Below are 14744 nucleotides of genomic sequence, written 5' to 3' on the forward strand. Positions count from 1 at the left end.
GACGGCGTACACGGTCGTATGTGCGGGAGACGACCATGTGTCCAGCCAAGGGGGCGTCGTGAAGTTGTTGGAGGACAGTCGAACGCAGGTGTGATGAAATTACGAGCAGAATGTCAAGGCCGTGTGGATCGAGAATGCGGTATAATGTCCCCTCCTTAAGGAGAAACATCCGGAGAGAGGCGTCGCCAGGCGTTGACTACAGATGGTCGATGAGGGCTCGTAATAAAGGATTGCGGCGTTGCTAGTTGCCGATTTCAAGCAACTGGGACATAGAAAACGCAAGCGATTGCGTCTGCATCAGCCGGTTCGTCGACGGGGCAGCGGGACAAATAATCGGCATCCTCGTGCAATCCCGTCTTATATACCACAGAGAAGGTATATTCTTGCAGGCGTAACGCCCAGCGAGCGAGTGGTACCATGGGGTCCTTGAGCGAGGATAGCCAGCAGAGAGCGTGGTGATCAGTGATGACACAGAAGGGACGTCCGTACAAGTATGGACGAAACTTCGCAACAGCCCACACAAGAGCGAGGCACTCGTGCTCTGTGATTGAATAATTGCGTTCTACGGGTGATAGAAGTCGGCTGGCATAGGCTATAACGCGATCATGTCCACGCTGGCATTGTGCTAACACTGTTCCTATGCCGTGACCACTGGCATCAGTTCGAACTTCAGTTGAGGAAGACGGGTCAAAGTGGGCCAAAATTGAAGGCATGGTAAGGAGAGTAGCCAGCTGCGAAAAAGATGCGGCATGGTCAGGACCCCAAGAAAAAGGAGCGCCTTTCTTCAAGAGGTCCGTAAGGGGACGTGCGATGGTCGCAAAATCCTTCACAAAGCGTCGGAAATAAGAGCACAGCCGTACGAAACTACGAACGTCCTTGGTAGAATTCGGAACAGGAAAATTCGTAACGGCGCGAACTTTGTCCGGATCGGGTCGCACGCCTCTGGCGTCCACGAGGTGTCCAAGGACGGCGATTTGGCGGCGAGCGAAGTGACATTTTGATGAGTTCAACTGGAGGCCTGCAAGGCGGAACACGTCAATTATCGCTGAAAGATGGTCTAGATGCGTGTCAAATATGGGCGAATAAACGATGACGTCGTCCAGATAGCACAAACAGGTGGACCACTTCAACCCCTGAAGCAAAGATTACATCATTCGTTCGAAGGTGGCGGGCGCGTTACAGAGACCGAAAGGCATCACCTTGAACTGATAAAGGCCGTCAGGGGTAACAAATGCAGTCTTCTCTCGGTCCATGTCGTCGACGGATATCTGCCAGTAGCCGGATCGTAAGTCGATATAAGAAAAATAGGTGGCACCGTACAGGCAGTCTAGAGCGTCATGAATACGTGGCAAAGGGTACACGTCCTTTTTTGTGATTTTGTTCAGGTGGCGATAATCTACGCAAAAGCGCCACGTTCCATCCTTCTTTTTGACAAGTACGACAGGAGACTCCCAGGGACTACAGGAAGGCTCGATAATGTCCTATGCAAGCATCCTTTTGACTTCCTGTTGGATAACAGCTCGTTCCGACACAGAAACACGATATGGACGTCGGTGAATAGGGTTCGCATCGCCGGCATATATGCGATGGGTCACGACAGACGTTTGACCTAAGGGTCGATTGTCAAAGTAAAAAATGTCGCGATAGCCTTCAAGAACGCGGCAAAGAGCTTCAGCTTGAGCAGGTGTAAGGTAAGAGGAAACCATCTTCTCAATGTCGACGGCAGTACCATGCGATGACGTCACGGTATGGGCTGAGCTGTAGCGATTTTCCACTGTGAATGGCTCGACCTCATCCTCCTGCACAGCGCTAACTATAGCCAAGAAGATTCCCTGAGGCAGAACTTGCACGGTTAGCGCGAAATTGACAAGGAGAAGGCAGGTGCCGTTGCCAGTAATATTCAGCACAGTGTGCGGCACGGTAACACCATTTGTAAGCATAACAGCCGGAATTGGTGCGGCCACGTAATTGCCGTCAGGTAGAGCTCGTGAGGACAATAAGTCGACGTGTGTCACAGGTTCTGAGCGTACGGAACGAATGGGCTGCAGGCCGACGTTTGACAACTCTTGACGGACGACGGCCTGGATCAAGGGGATTGTCACCGGAGAATGATCACATAACGGGAATGAAGGGGCCGCCGGGTGTGCCGCTTCGACCTCACGACGAATGATGTGGGTCGAATTGTCACATCGCGACAGCTGGTGGAAGAGGTCGTCACAGGATGACGTAGCGGCTGTGTTGGGAAGTCGCGTTCTGTGCTGGGATAACCGGCGGCTTTTAGCATGCTCGAGACGGCGGCACTCCTTGAGGATGGTGTCAATGCTGATGACGTTCGTAAACACCAGTAAATTGAAGGCGTCGTCAGCAATGCCTTTGAGGACGTGATTAACCTTATCGTCCTCAGACATGTTCGGGTCAGTCTTGGCACAAAGGGCCAAGACGTCGAGAATGTACGAGACGTAGGAGTCGGTCGACGTCTATACACGTGTGGCAAGGGCTTTCTTGGCATAGACTTGACCAAACGGATTGCCAAAAAGGTCGCGGAGATTGCCTTTGAAGAGATCCCAGCTCGAGATCTCTTCGTGAGTCTGGAACCACGCCAGTGGAGCTCCGTCGAGGTAGAAAAGAACGTTGGCAAGCATAATAGTCGGATCACACCTGTGACTGGTGCTGACACGTTCGTATAAGCGGAGCCAGTCGTCAACATCAGGACTGCCGACTCCGTTGAAAACACCAGGATCCCGAGGTGGGGAAACGGCGACGTAGGTCGGGGCTGCAGGCGGAGACGCTTGCGTAATGAAGTGCCGCCAGCAGGAGCCGAAGTTGCATTGTCGCCGTTGCGACCGCTGCGAAGCTCCATGACGGGTACGGGGAACATCCACCTCCACCAAATTAATGTTTCGTGTAGCTGAAGCTGCATGCTATTTACAGTTTATTTACAAGGAAGCTAACGGAGGCCAAAATGGCGACGCTATATCAAGCCGGCACACACGTCGTCTTCTTTGGCGGCTGTTCCCTAGCAATATATATATATATATATATATATATATATATATATATATATATATATATATATATATATATATATATATATATATATATATATATATATATATATATATATATACAGAGAGAGAGAGAATACGCAGTCACCTATGGCTATGGCTACTATAAGATGAAAAATGTGACGCGCATTCCGATATCGCTCTCTCTTTCTCTTCTGATTGTGTGTTTGTATAACGACGGCCTCGCAAATAAAGGTTTATTTTGAAACAGCAACGGAGGGTCCTGACTGCCCATGTGTATTGCAGGAGCTAGTTCGTTAACTTGTCTCCGCCTGCAAGTTAATGAGACGAATATTATATCACTTTTCAAGCAGCGCTGTTCAACGACTCACCGTTATTGCCGTTGTCAGCCGCAGCAAAATCCAGCTCCCGTTTCGATGCAGACGTGTTCCGAATGGCTCACGAACGAAACCTATATTTCGGGCTTACATCTTCACCTGAAAACCCATCACTTCACCCCAAGGTAAATAACGTGAGACATCGAAGCGCAATGAAATTGTCTTACCAAATAAGAAGCAACCAGCCTAAGTGTACGAACGAATGAATCCCTGCCGCCGTGCGCTCGTAAATACCGCAAAATATTTTTAATCCAAGCCAGAGGTCACGTGGAAGATCGATGATGCTGAACGGTATTTACGTTTATAATGACAAAAACCAATAAACTTACTAATAAAGAATACAATATCTAATTATAAATGATAACTTTGTGCTCTTTTTTATGCAATAAACATGCTTCAATAATTGTAGGAGAAAGTTTGTAAGATAAAATTGGGCTTACTACGACGCCTCTAGCGGGAGATATTGGAACTAACGAAGGGAGCCCGAAGTATTCCTGCTATGCTGCTTTTATTAGCAGCGGCCCGCAGTCCGTTTTTTCGCCCTCTGTGGCCATTTGTTGAACTTGAGAGTGTGCTAGCCGTGGCTGTGGGCTGCTGTGCGCACGCCGCGTCAGGAGTGGTTCAGGGCGTGTACAGGCGCAAGTAAGAGAGGAAAGGCGACAGCAGAAACTCGTTTTCACCAAACCGCGTCGAATGTGCACAATGCGCTCTGAAGCTTCCTGGCCATCGCCACACTTGCCGCTTGACAGCTCTGTCACTCCCCTCAGAAGCATTGCAGAAACTGCAGCGCTTCCTTTCCTACTAACGTGCGAGACCAGAGGGGACGCACAGAGAACTGTAGAAAGGAGGAGATGGAGGAGAACAGGCAGTTCCCGTACAAGAGAGGAGGAGAGGTGACGTGAGAAGGCAAGGGAACTCCACTACTATACGACAGCGGTTGCGGGGAAAGAGAATAAGCTGAAGTTCAAGGTACAGTACAGTACCTTGCTACTATTTCTGAAAAAATAAACGCAATGCAAATATGTCAAGTGGGCAACTTACACAGGGCGTGCAGAAGCAGAGCCACATTAATTAAAACGCAACGCAGGGCCCTGGCGATACTACATAAACGGTCGACCCGTTAAATCAACACTCCTGTGCCCGCCGCAGTAGCTCTGCTGCTATGGCACTGGTAGAGGTTGCGGATTTGATCCCGACAGCGGCAACCGCATTTAGACGTGGGCGAAATAGAAAACGCACGTGCACTTAGATTTTGGGACGCGTTCAAGAACATCACAATGTCAAAATTAATCCCGAGTCCGCCACTACAGCACGCCTCATAATCCGATTGTGGTTTTGGTACGTACAGTCCTATATTCCAATGCAAATTCACTACTTCTGCCACGATGTAATGCGCCATGTGAGGCAGACAGTGCCCAACCCTCTATGAAACGTGGCGCACAAGAACGCCTCAGGCAAACACCTCTCCCTGTGTGTTCTGTGTACTACGCGAACAAACAGTAGTGGTGCACGCAAGATAACGTTTAACATCAACTCATCAACTCACCACTCTCGTGTTAGACTAAACGTTGAAGAAATTAAACGTGGGTCGTCAACATCACCGCTAATTATCGTCAATCGGGCACGTACCCATGGGGGGGAGGGGGTGTCCCTCAGAAATCAAGCGGCGTACACCCCCCCCCCCCCTTCGCCGCCCACACCACCACTCCTCACACATTCCTAAAGCACCGCCAAATCAATGTTGACATTTGACAACTATTCAGCAGTCCGGCGGTAGTTATCTATGGCGGTAGTTATCTGCACCTTTTGGGGTGTGAAGGCAACTTTTATCGTAGATTCGCTGCCCGTGTGATCAACTCGAGATCTATTCAACGGTCACGCGCATCGCTGTTGCTTCGTTAGTTCAACCTTGTTTGTTTATACTGATCCAGGGACTAGTAAAGGGATTCGGTTCTTAGTCAGCTGGTCTCTATGCTCGTGGAACGAGTTGCGGCCGAAGAAAATGCCAATTGTGTTAACTTTTCCTTTAGCTTCATTATTTCCTCTTGTGACGGCTCGCCGCAACGCTGGCAGATCCTCGGATCCATATACCCGCGATACGGGTCAGATAACGTGGAAAATAAGATAATGCGAAGCAGCGTCCATCATCAAACCCTGCAATAAACTTTAAGCCCATAAACAATATGACTGTCACCCGTTACGTCGTCTGGTTATTCCCTAATTGTAAAGCACTTTTCATGCAAAATTAGCAACTGGAAACAGAGGTCGCAAGGATTTGAGAAATTAAGCGATATGGTAAAGGAAACAGCCAAGGCAACAGCGAAACAGGAAGGAAAAGCGAAAATTAGCAAATTTAGCCGTTGTTTATGAAAACATTTATGGAGCAACATATTTTTCTTTACAATGGAAGTAGAGAAAATGCCATCGGAAGTGGAGAACAATTCTGCGTGTATTGAGTGACGCTTCTACAGATATCAGTCAAACCGCCTGACCTAGCCAGTTCTCTGCTGTGCTTATGTGGGTGTTTTTCTAACCTTCCGCGGTGGGCGCAGTGCGTCTAGAACCACTGTGTCTTGCGCTCTATACGTGGTTGTACGGTACTGGCGGCCACGCACCATCATGCAACTTCTCAAATAACAATACGAGTCGGTTTTGGCACTTGGTAGAGCAGTAAATGAGGGATTAAAAAGAACTGTGATTGTGACCCAAATATACATTTCTCTATAGTTCTTCCAAAGCTAATTAAAAAAAAGGCTACTACAATCGGATAGAACTTAAGTCTTTAGTAAAGCCCCGCTCATGCCCTCATAACCGCCAGCCACTGTTCCTCCACGAGGCTGCAAATAATTCGTACTTCAAACTTTTTCTGCTACCCAAATACGGCGGTAACCACAAAAATAAAATGATTAGCGCAGAATTTTATGTTTTCTCTCGTCTATTGTAGAATGGTGAAAACCTACTTCTTTATTGAACTCAAATAAAATGCTTGCTTCGCTGGAACTATTTATTGTCAAGTTTCACTTCGGTTGGCATGAAGTTTCACGAGTAAAATGGTTTCAGTAGTGAAATGAACTGTACCGCAGACTTTTGAAGATTGAAATACTCAGACTCCATACCCTTTGTTCATGTCTGTTGCAAACCTCGTGGCTTTAAAACGATTCTTCAAAAACAGCGGACGCTCCGGAGCTATCAAGTACGACACCATTTTGAAAAGGCCGCATGACGATGATTTTGTTTGCTTGTGTGATTGGCCGGCGGAGTAACACAAACCCGCGCGGTCCGTGTGCCTTGGTTGCTAACTGCAGTTTTTTAAGTAGTATTCTACTTTAGAAATCTTTATTTTACGCTTTCGCTCGTTGACTTCTTCTTGGCAGTGTTTTTCCCTCGCTCCTTTCCTGCGCGAGTCCATCTGATGTGGTTCCTTGTTTGCCAAGTAAAGAAGAAGTGTATCTCACAGGCCTACCTGCGAGATACCTTCTTTCATTTCTCTTTTGTGGGTTTACGTGGCTTTATGGTGAATGGTGGGTGTTATTCATATTTGTACTAGTAAAGCGTCCCCTTATTTGCATAGAAAAGTTACCTTGGGTTGCCCCCCCCCCCCTCCGAGAAAAAATATCCTGGTAATCGTTCCTGTCGTCAATCAAAGCAACCAGCACGGAAAGCTTCGCTTACATCGATTCCCACAGTGCGTGGGATCTGCACATTTTTTTTTCTTTTTTCGGCAAACTATGCATCTCTCTTTACATAATTTGACTGCCCAGAAGGTACGTATTGTTGACTTCACTGCTGGTTTTGTTCTGCATTGCATTGGAGCAGAACCAGGAGAATGGCGCGAGGACAATACGACTTTTCTTTAAACAAGCGGAGAAAGAAATCGTTCATCTGGGCAAGTCGCACGTCGGGAAACCAAATGCTCCTCTATTTTGATTGTGGTTCAATCCACCAAAACGCACTGCGCCGGGAAATTCGTGAGGCGCAGCGCTCACTTCACGCGCCGAGGCTTTTCCTGCAAGAAACAGCTCTGTCGCGTCGTCCTTGCTTACCTTGTTGTCCGCCTGATGGGCGCGCCCGAATGCCGCCTTTTCAGCTTCAACTATGTTGTTCATCATTTTGTGAATTATATTCATTGTAGCATCTAAGCGGTACTCAATTGATGAAGTGCTGCAGCCACCATGTCGCCATGTCTGCATTAGCCTTTGCAGGCCTTTGTCTAGGATTACCGCTCCTTTTTCCTTTGCACGCGCCCTGCATTCCAAAAGAAATACCATCAGCCTTTTCTTCAATCTATCCGCTTCTAAGCGAGGACAGACAGCATGAAATCGCCACTGCATGAATGAATCTAAACTTCATAAATGCAATTCAAACTAGCATTGACTTTACCATATGTAGATTTTCGTTATGCTAATATCTGCAAATTCTCCATAAAGTTATCTATACCAAAGTATATTGCACAGTCTAGCAGCGAGTGAAAAGCTTAGGACATTTTCTCAATTTCTTTGTTAGCGTATCTTTCCTAATTGGCACTGACCTGAGCCCAGCTTCGTCGACAGCGGCGCAGTACCACAAAGAACAAAGATGCAAAAATCCTAGGAGACGAGCAACAAATCAGCTACCACGATGCGAAAAACTAAACATAGCCGTTGAAAATGCGTGCAGATATAACGGTAAAGTGAGATGGCTTTTCCGAAAGCGTGATTGACACAAGGCCTTTCGTGCAGACTGTATACGCACTTTGTTTTGCACTGCTGCTGGACTATAGTTAGAGTGCGCAGCCACTGCGAATGGTGAGGCCTGCGTCTTCAACACCGAGCTGAATGGGGTATGTGGCATGCGTTGACACATGATCGCCACCTCCGCAACCGCCTAACTATGCTCTGCGTGCTCTGCGCGCGCTTTGAAGCTGTAAAACTAAGTCCTGATTGACGCAGTCGATCATAAGTTACGTGCCTGAGTGATTCAGAACCTCTGCTGTGATTACAGGCAAAAAAGGGAGTTACAGTACATTTGTGTTTCAAATGTTTCGCGGAGCATTTCCATCTTTCGAAACAGAGCTGAATTCACGAAGGTTTTCGTTTGTAAGTGATCATGGCCATCAGCTGTTCGCCGTCATTAATAATATGCTCGGCATCAGGATCTGGCGAAATTTTGTCTCACGAACAATTCTAGCGTAACATGATATTCCTGGATACAGGCCCAAAGCACGTATTCACAAAATGTCCTCACGCTACTATTGCTCGTAGGAACGTTCGTAAGAGCGTGGTTTGGCGATTACATGATATGACATGTCATACGCCCTAGTCAGCACGGTATTATAAAATGCAGGCCCAACCGTTCGTGGTACCAGCGCCCTGTGCCCACGAGAACTTAACCTCGAAAAGCTTTGTGAATTCTGTCCCAACTTCTTATAACTCCACCTCACTCCGAAGGTGACAATCGAAACAAATAATTCTCCTGGCATTATGCACGAAGAGTACAGGCTTGGGCTGGTTGGTAATACATAGTTAAACTGAAAGCATAACGCGGGAAGGACGATCGACAGACGAGCCAGGACAGACAAGCGCTTATCCTGTCTCGTCTTTGTCGATCGTCCTTCCCGCGCTATGCTTCCAGTGTAATTATGCACGATGCTCACGGTTTGGACATTTATCCGCCGTGATGGTTCACTGGCCTTAGAATTTTACTCTTATCAGGAGGTCATGGGTGCTATTCCCAGCGCCTGCATTCTGACAGAGCCGGAATTAAAAAAAAAAAAACGCTCGCACGTAAGGCCCGGTAGCTTATGTTATCCCAGAGCACTGCGTGCACCCGGCTTTCTTTCTTCTGGTGACTGTCACAGCCCCCATGTCTGCCTTCTAAAAATCTAAAACCCGTGAATGAATTTGTAGGTTTAAATAATAGTCTATTGTGTACCATGTTTATGTGTAGCTTTATATTTATCAAGCACTTTCAAGGAAACAGAAGTGTTCTTCTGTACACCGCTCCGCGACCCACTGTCTTTGCACCCGGGCCGTGGCACTGATCCTTTCTGCAGTCTGCAATGACTAAAACGCCAGTCTAATTTCAAGAAATTGTAACAGCGGCCAGCATTTGTGCCCACAAATGCTTATCTTACTCAAGTGCGGCCTGCCATTGGCCGTCGCCACGGCAATTGCGTTGTTAACTGGCCAGTCGCTAGCAACACTCCCGTACGGCTGTCAATGAAAAAACACTGGTATTTACGAGAAGCCCTGCGGATACTACGACGCAGGCGCATGCACCGCGGACCCGAAGATGAAATATACTCACAGGATCGCCTCGTACGTAACATCCTGGTTTTCACCACCCACGTTCTTCTTCACGGTGCGCTGTAATACAAAGCAATTGTCACTACGAGTTAAAAAATATAGAATCTGAGAACAAGATATCCACTATAAATACACGATTAACATGAACAAGCAACGAACATTCAAGACGTCCCCATTCCCTCAACGATATACACGTGAATAGCCCTTCATTCTGAAAATGACGGCACACCGTTGACTGATAAAAGATCCAATTATCGCGGCATTCATACCCAGGAATCCTGGACATACATTCAGTTTCCATTCAGTTTCCGTATCAAGCTTAAATATTTGAAATTGGCGCCATGACGTATGCTATGACGCCCAACTAAAGGAAACGATAAAAAGAAGCACACCCTGAGACTGTTGCTTCACCTGAGTACTTGAAAACGAGCGCGCTCATGTATCAGCCTTATCTTGAAGACGACCTGCTTCTTGCTCGACTGGCAATGAATCGACGATTTTGCTAGACACCTTGTCAGACAGCTCGTCGGCACTCCAGATGTCTGGCAAAGATAACGGCTCCCGTAAAGCTTCCGATGGGTTTTCTTCTGTATTTTTTCGTACTATTTGTGCACCACTGCGGCCGCGGGCTTCCCTATAAAGGCCGATCCACATGACGGACCAATTCTGAGGGCCGATCGGTCACGTGATGCGACGTCACGGCCCAGCGCAGAGCACATCCACACGGCGGACCGCCATAGCAGATGGCAGAGCAGACCAACCAGCTACACTCTTGGCCAGACTGTTATCACTGTTATCATTCGGGCTCCAGTCCCACAAAGCCGGGAACTGCTCAACGAGGTATACAAAATAAAAAACCTCCTCGTCACTCCAAGAGGACGCGGTGTTTTAAAAATACATCTGCGGCACGAACGTGTAGGCGGAACGGCGGGCATGAAACTACTGGCTTGACTGGCTTTTGCTAAGCCGAAAACTAGATTGGATTTGGCTGAAGACACTCTGTTGCCGGACAACATTCGTTGGCTACGCCGAAATTGCTGCGGTTTGCATGCGGTCCGCCGCCAAAACTGAAGCGGGAAAAGCCTCGGCGATTTATTGGACCGCGAGGGCCGCGGTCTTGCGCGGGCCAATGGTGGTACGCACGAACTGGTGACATCCTATCACGTGATGCGCGGACCGCGGTCCAAAAAAGCAATTTGGTCCGTCGTGTGGATCGGCCTTAACCATCGTTATGTTTCGTGGGTTTATAGAATCGGTGTACAGCGTTACGAGAAAGCTTTCATTGTGACGTTGAATGGCAGCGGCGATATGACCGAACCCTGCGGGGTGCCTTTGCTCGGTAGTCAGAATCTGTCGCTGCGCAGATTGTATATTCCAACTGTGGCCGTGCGACCTGTGAGGAAATTCCTGACATAGTCATATGACCGAGACCCGCAGCCCAGGTCTTCGAGGTTGCAAAGGATAGCTTTGTGACTGACGTTATCAAAAGCCTAAAATCGATTATTTGCTTGTGGTACTCAGGTGGTCGATGAGGTCTTCCTTTAGTAGAAGGAAGACATCTTGCGTTGGCAGGTTCTGCCTGAAACCGAACATAGTGTTTGGAAAATATCCGTTGTCTTCTAGATATGAGGTTAGCCGTTTGTGTATCATATGATCGAAAAGTTTCACTACGCACGAGCTAAGAGAAATTGGGCGCAAGTTCTCGGTGCTGAGCTGTTTATTTGGGTTGAGGATCATGGTGATCTCCGAGCGCATCCAGGCAGCCGGTAGTTCTCCTTTCTCCCAGCATGCATTGAAGTACTGGAGCAGGGCTGCGGTAGCCTGCTGGGGAAGGCTCCGGTGATGCTAGTTGATGATCCTATCTTTGCCCGGGCTGGTGTTTCTGGTGAGCGTTGATGGTGCTTCAGAGAGTTCAGCATACGTAAATGGTTGGTCAAGGTCAGGGTTTGGTTTGCCACCGTAGACTTTGCCATGTGCCGTCGTATTAACGGGTGGGTCGCCGTACAGCTTCTTCTGAATTTCTCGGAGGAGGTTCTCTTCCAATCCGGCGTGCTTGTGCGCGAGCCTACCGAGGTGCTGTCGCTGCTGCGCCTTCGTAGGGTCGTTGTCGAGAAGGGCGCGCAGGAGATGCCACGTCATCTTTGTGCTCAGGGTTCCCTGGGTTTTGTCGCAAAATGCGTGCCAGTTCTGTCGTCGTAATCTCTCAGCGTATGCCTTTCCTTGCTCGGTGAGGAGGGCAATTCGCTTCTTTAATTTCTCGTTTCGGTACAGTCTCTTCCATCTCTTTAGGAGAGCTCTTCTGGCTTCCCAGTGGTGGAGGAGGTGCGTGTCGACGTCTGGCACTACTTCATTCCACTGTATTGTTTTCGTGTGGCGTTCTGCCGTGTCGAGGACTTTCTTCAGCCAGTCATCTATGTTCTCGATGGTTGTCTCGACATTTAGCACGTCTCTGAATGACTCGCAATCCGTTACCCGGGCCCTTCCAAGCCTAGCGGGCTTGCGAGTGTGAGCCACGGTTAGTTGGAGGATATGGTGATCGCTGCCCAGTGTTTCTGGGAGTCGGTTCAATTCTGCCGAGGGCACGTTTGGCGTGAAGGTGAGATCCGGGTCGGTGTCTCTGGAGACACTATTGCCTATCCTCGTTGTTTAGGGTGGGTCATTCCACAGGATGAGTTTGTGCTGTTGTGCAGTGTCGTGCACTCGAGCTCCCTTCTTCGTCGTGGTGTGGTATCCCCAGGCCGTGTGTGGGGCGTTGAAGTCCCCTACTATAACGACTTGATGACCAACGGTGCGTTTCTTAATTTCTCGAACAAGGTGCTCGAAGTCTGAAAGGTGGTCTCTGGGAGGGCTGTACACACTCACTACGAATATGCTCTTGAGCGATTTCCTCTCCGGTATGATTTCTGTTAAGGTGTGTTCGATCGGCGCATTGACGGGTTCCAATTCCTGTAGAGTGAGATTCTTCTGAGTGAGAATCGCCGTGCGTTTTGTTTGTACGTGGTCGTTGTACCCTTGTAGCCGGTCGTTTTGTGTATTTGTTTCTTGCAGCGCTATGAGGTCGGGTGCGTCTTGCTTGGCAAATTATTGTAAGGTAGCAATGCCATGGTCGATAGGAACGACAGTTACACTGCCATATGCGGAGAGTCGAGAGCGCATATGCAGTCCTGTGGTTAGGGACCACCATCTTCGGTTGTTTCTGTTCTCTGCTGGCGCTCGCGGGTAGGTGAAACTGAACGAGAGGCACTTCGGCCGTTTGCTCGCAGCCGCTTTCTGTCGGGCTGAATGTCATTCAGTGACGTGTTAAGGTGCTGTTTTGTTACGTAGGTCTTCTTGATGTGGGCTATGAAGTTGTTTTGTTGCGCTGCAAGTCCATCGACCTTGGTGTCTAGCGTGGTAACCTTATTGGCTACACTTGCGGCGAAATTCGTTATTGGTGCCTGGATGATTTTCTCAATTGTGGCGTGGGTACTTTTCATGAGAGTTTTTTGGAGAATTTGGAACCTTGCGTCAACTGCAGATTCAACATCTGCATCGGGAAGTGAGGGTCGCCGCTGTACAATGTTCTCTTGGACTTTCGTACATCTCTGTTGCAGTTTATCAATGAGGTCTTTTTGCTCCTCGTACTTCTGTAGAAGCCTCTTTATGTTCTCTTGCTGTATCTGTTGACATTGGATTAGCTTGTCGATGAGGTCCTGTTGGCTTTGTAGTTCACTGTTTTGATTGTGCAGCGTGTTTTATTGAATTTGTACCTTATTTTTGAGAGCCTGAAGGGTCGCAGTTTCGGCCGACAAGAATTTGGAGCTGCTCGTGGTACTCGATCCACTCGATCCGCTTAGGGCCCGTACATGGTCGCTCCGCACGTCCGTTCCGCCCTCGTCCGGCCGCGTGCGTATGGCTCTCTACTGGTGAGCGAGGAGCGGACGCAAGTTTCCCGTCCGCACGCCTGCTCGTCTCTCATTGGCTGGTCCGAGGCGGATGGTTCGGCTGTCGTCACAGCAAACATGGTGCGTGCTCGAAGCGAAGCGAAGCGGGGACGCAAGGCCTAGGCTACAGCCGCGTCAGAAACCGTCTATTTGTTTCTCCTCTTTGTGATTTTTACTAGAGATATGTGGCACCCACGGAGATAGTCATCGGAAGAAGCAAGCCGGTGTACCCTTCCAGACCTCATCAGTGCGTGCGATCGCCAACAGAAACAGACGGAGCGCAGGAAGTGTGTGTTGTGTTTACGAGAGCGTCGGAAGAAATATTTGAAGCTGTCGACTTCGTGATTTCTTGTGCCATGCTTCGCGTGTGCGTCGCAGACGAGAACTCCATCACATACACGTGCATTCTGAGCAGCACACACGTTCAAGGCGTGGCGAAATAAGTAGCGTCCGAATAGCGCACCCGGCGTACACGTTTGGTTTCTGCTCTGTGTATAAGAATCGTTGCCGCGGAGTGGTGAACGCCAGCTTTTCGCAACTTTCAGAAGTAACGATACGATCAGTAGCGATAAGTTTTTATCGCCTAGTTATCGCTGCCATTCTGTGTGTGCTATACTGCGCGTGAGCCGTTTTGCCGGCTGCGACGCGCCGAGGTGACCGCGACGTTCGAGCTGTGCTCTTGCTGTCATGAAGTGTGTTCGCGAGCTACAAGCCGTGATATGTATGTGCGATGTGTCGCAGCGTTGCTGGGTGTAGAAGTGCTCGTTCTACGCGATGTGCGTTTGCTCAGAAGTCAACTGTGCAGAAGCGTTGCCGATCGCGTTTTCATATTTAATGCCCTTACAGATAAGCCCTATCACACCAGACATTTCTGCTTCGTACATCTATCGTTTCTTTCAAAAGTTGTTACTGCATGGTTGAAGATGCTTCTATCGGTGGGGGGAAATTAGGGAACAACATTATAATTGCATACGTCAAGACGTTCAGCGCTGTCGTGAAATGTGGACGTGCCTGAGAGCACTAATGTCATGAATGCAATTAAAAATTCCCAAGACAGTGTTAAGAGAACGGTTAAAAAAGAAAACGTATGAGAAGGTAAGCACAGCAGCTTGTGAACCCGCTCCTATAATACCT

The 14744-nt window shown here is 48.6% G+C and overlaps 1 protein-coding gene across 2 annotated transcripts in view; it reads right to left on the reverse strand.

Annotated features, from left to right (window-relative positions):
• Positions 1 to 14744, reverse strand: part of LOC139052226 (uncharacterized) — a 723436-nt gene that overhangs the window by 451030 nt on the left and 257662 nt on the right. For both annotated transcript variants that reach the window (XR_011509795.1, XM_070529323.1), the window contains exons 3-4: positions 9689 to 9747; positions 7447 to 7648 (exon numbers count right to left, since the gene is read on the reverse strand). Coding sequence is in view for 1 of the 2 variants with exons in the window: in XM_070529323.1 (XP_070385424.1) it covers positions 7447 to 7648; positions 9689 to 9747 (261 nt within the window). In the remaining variant the exon portion in view is untranslated. The remainder of the gene's footprint in view (positions 1 to 7446; positions 7649 to 9688; positions 9748 to 14744) is intronic.

Source organism: Dermacentor albipictus, unplaced genomic scaffold (genome assembly GCF_038994185.2).
Source record: "Dermacentor albipictus isolate Rhodes 1998 colony unplaced genomic scaffold, USDA_Dalb.pri_finalv2 scaffold_20, whole genome shotgun sequence".
Lineage (NCBI taxonomy): Eukaryota > Metazoa > Arthropoda > Arachnida > Ixodida > Ixodidae > Dermacentor > Dermacentor albipictus.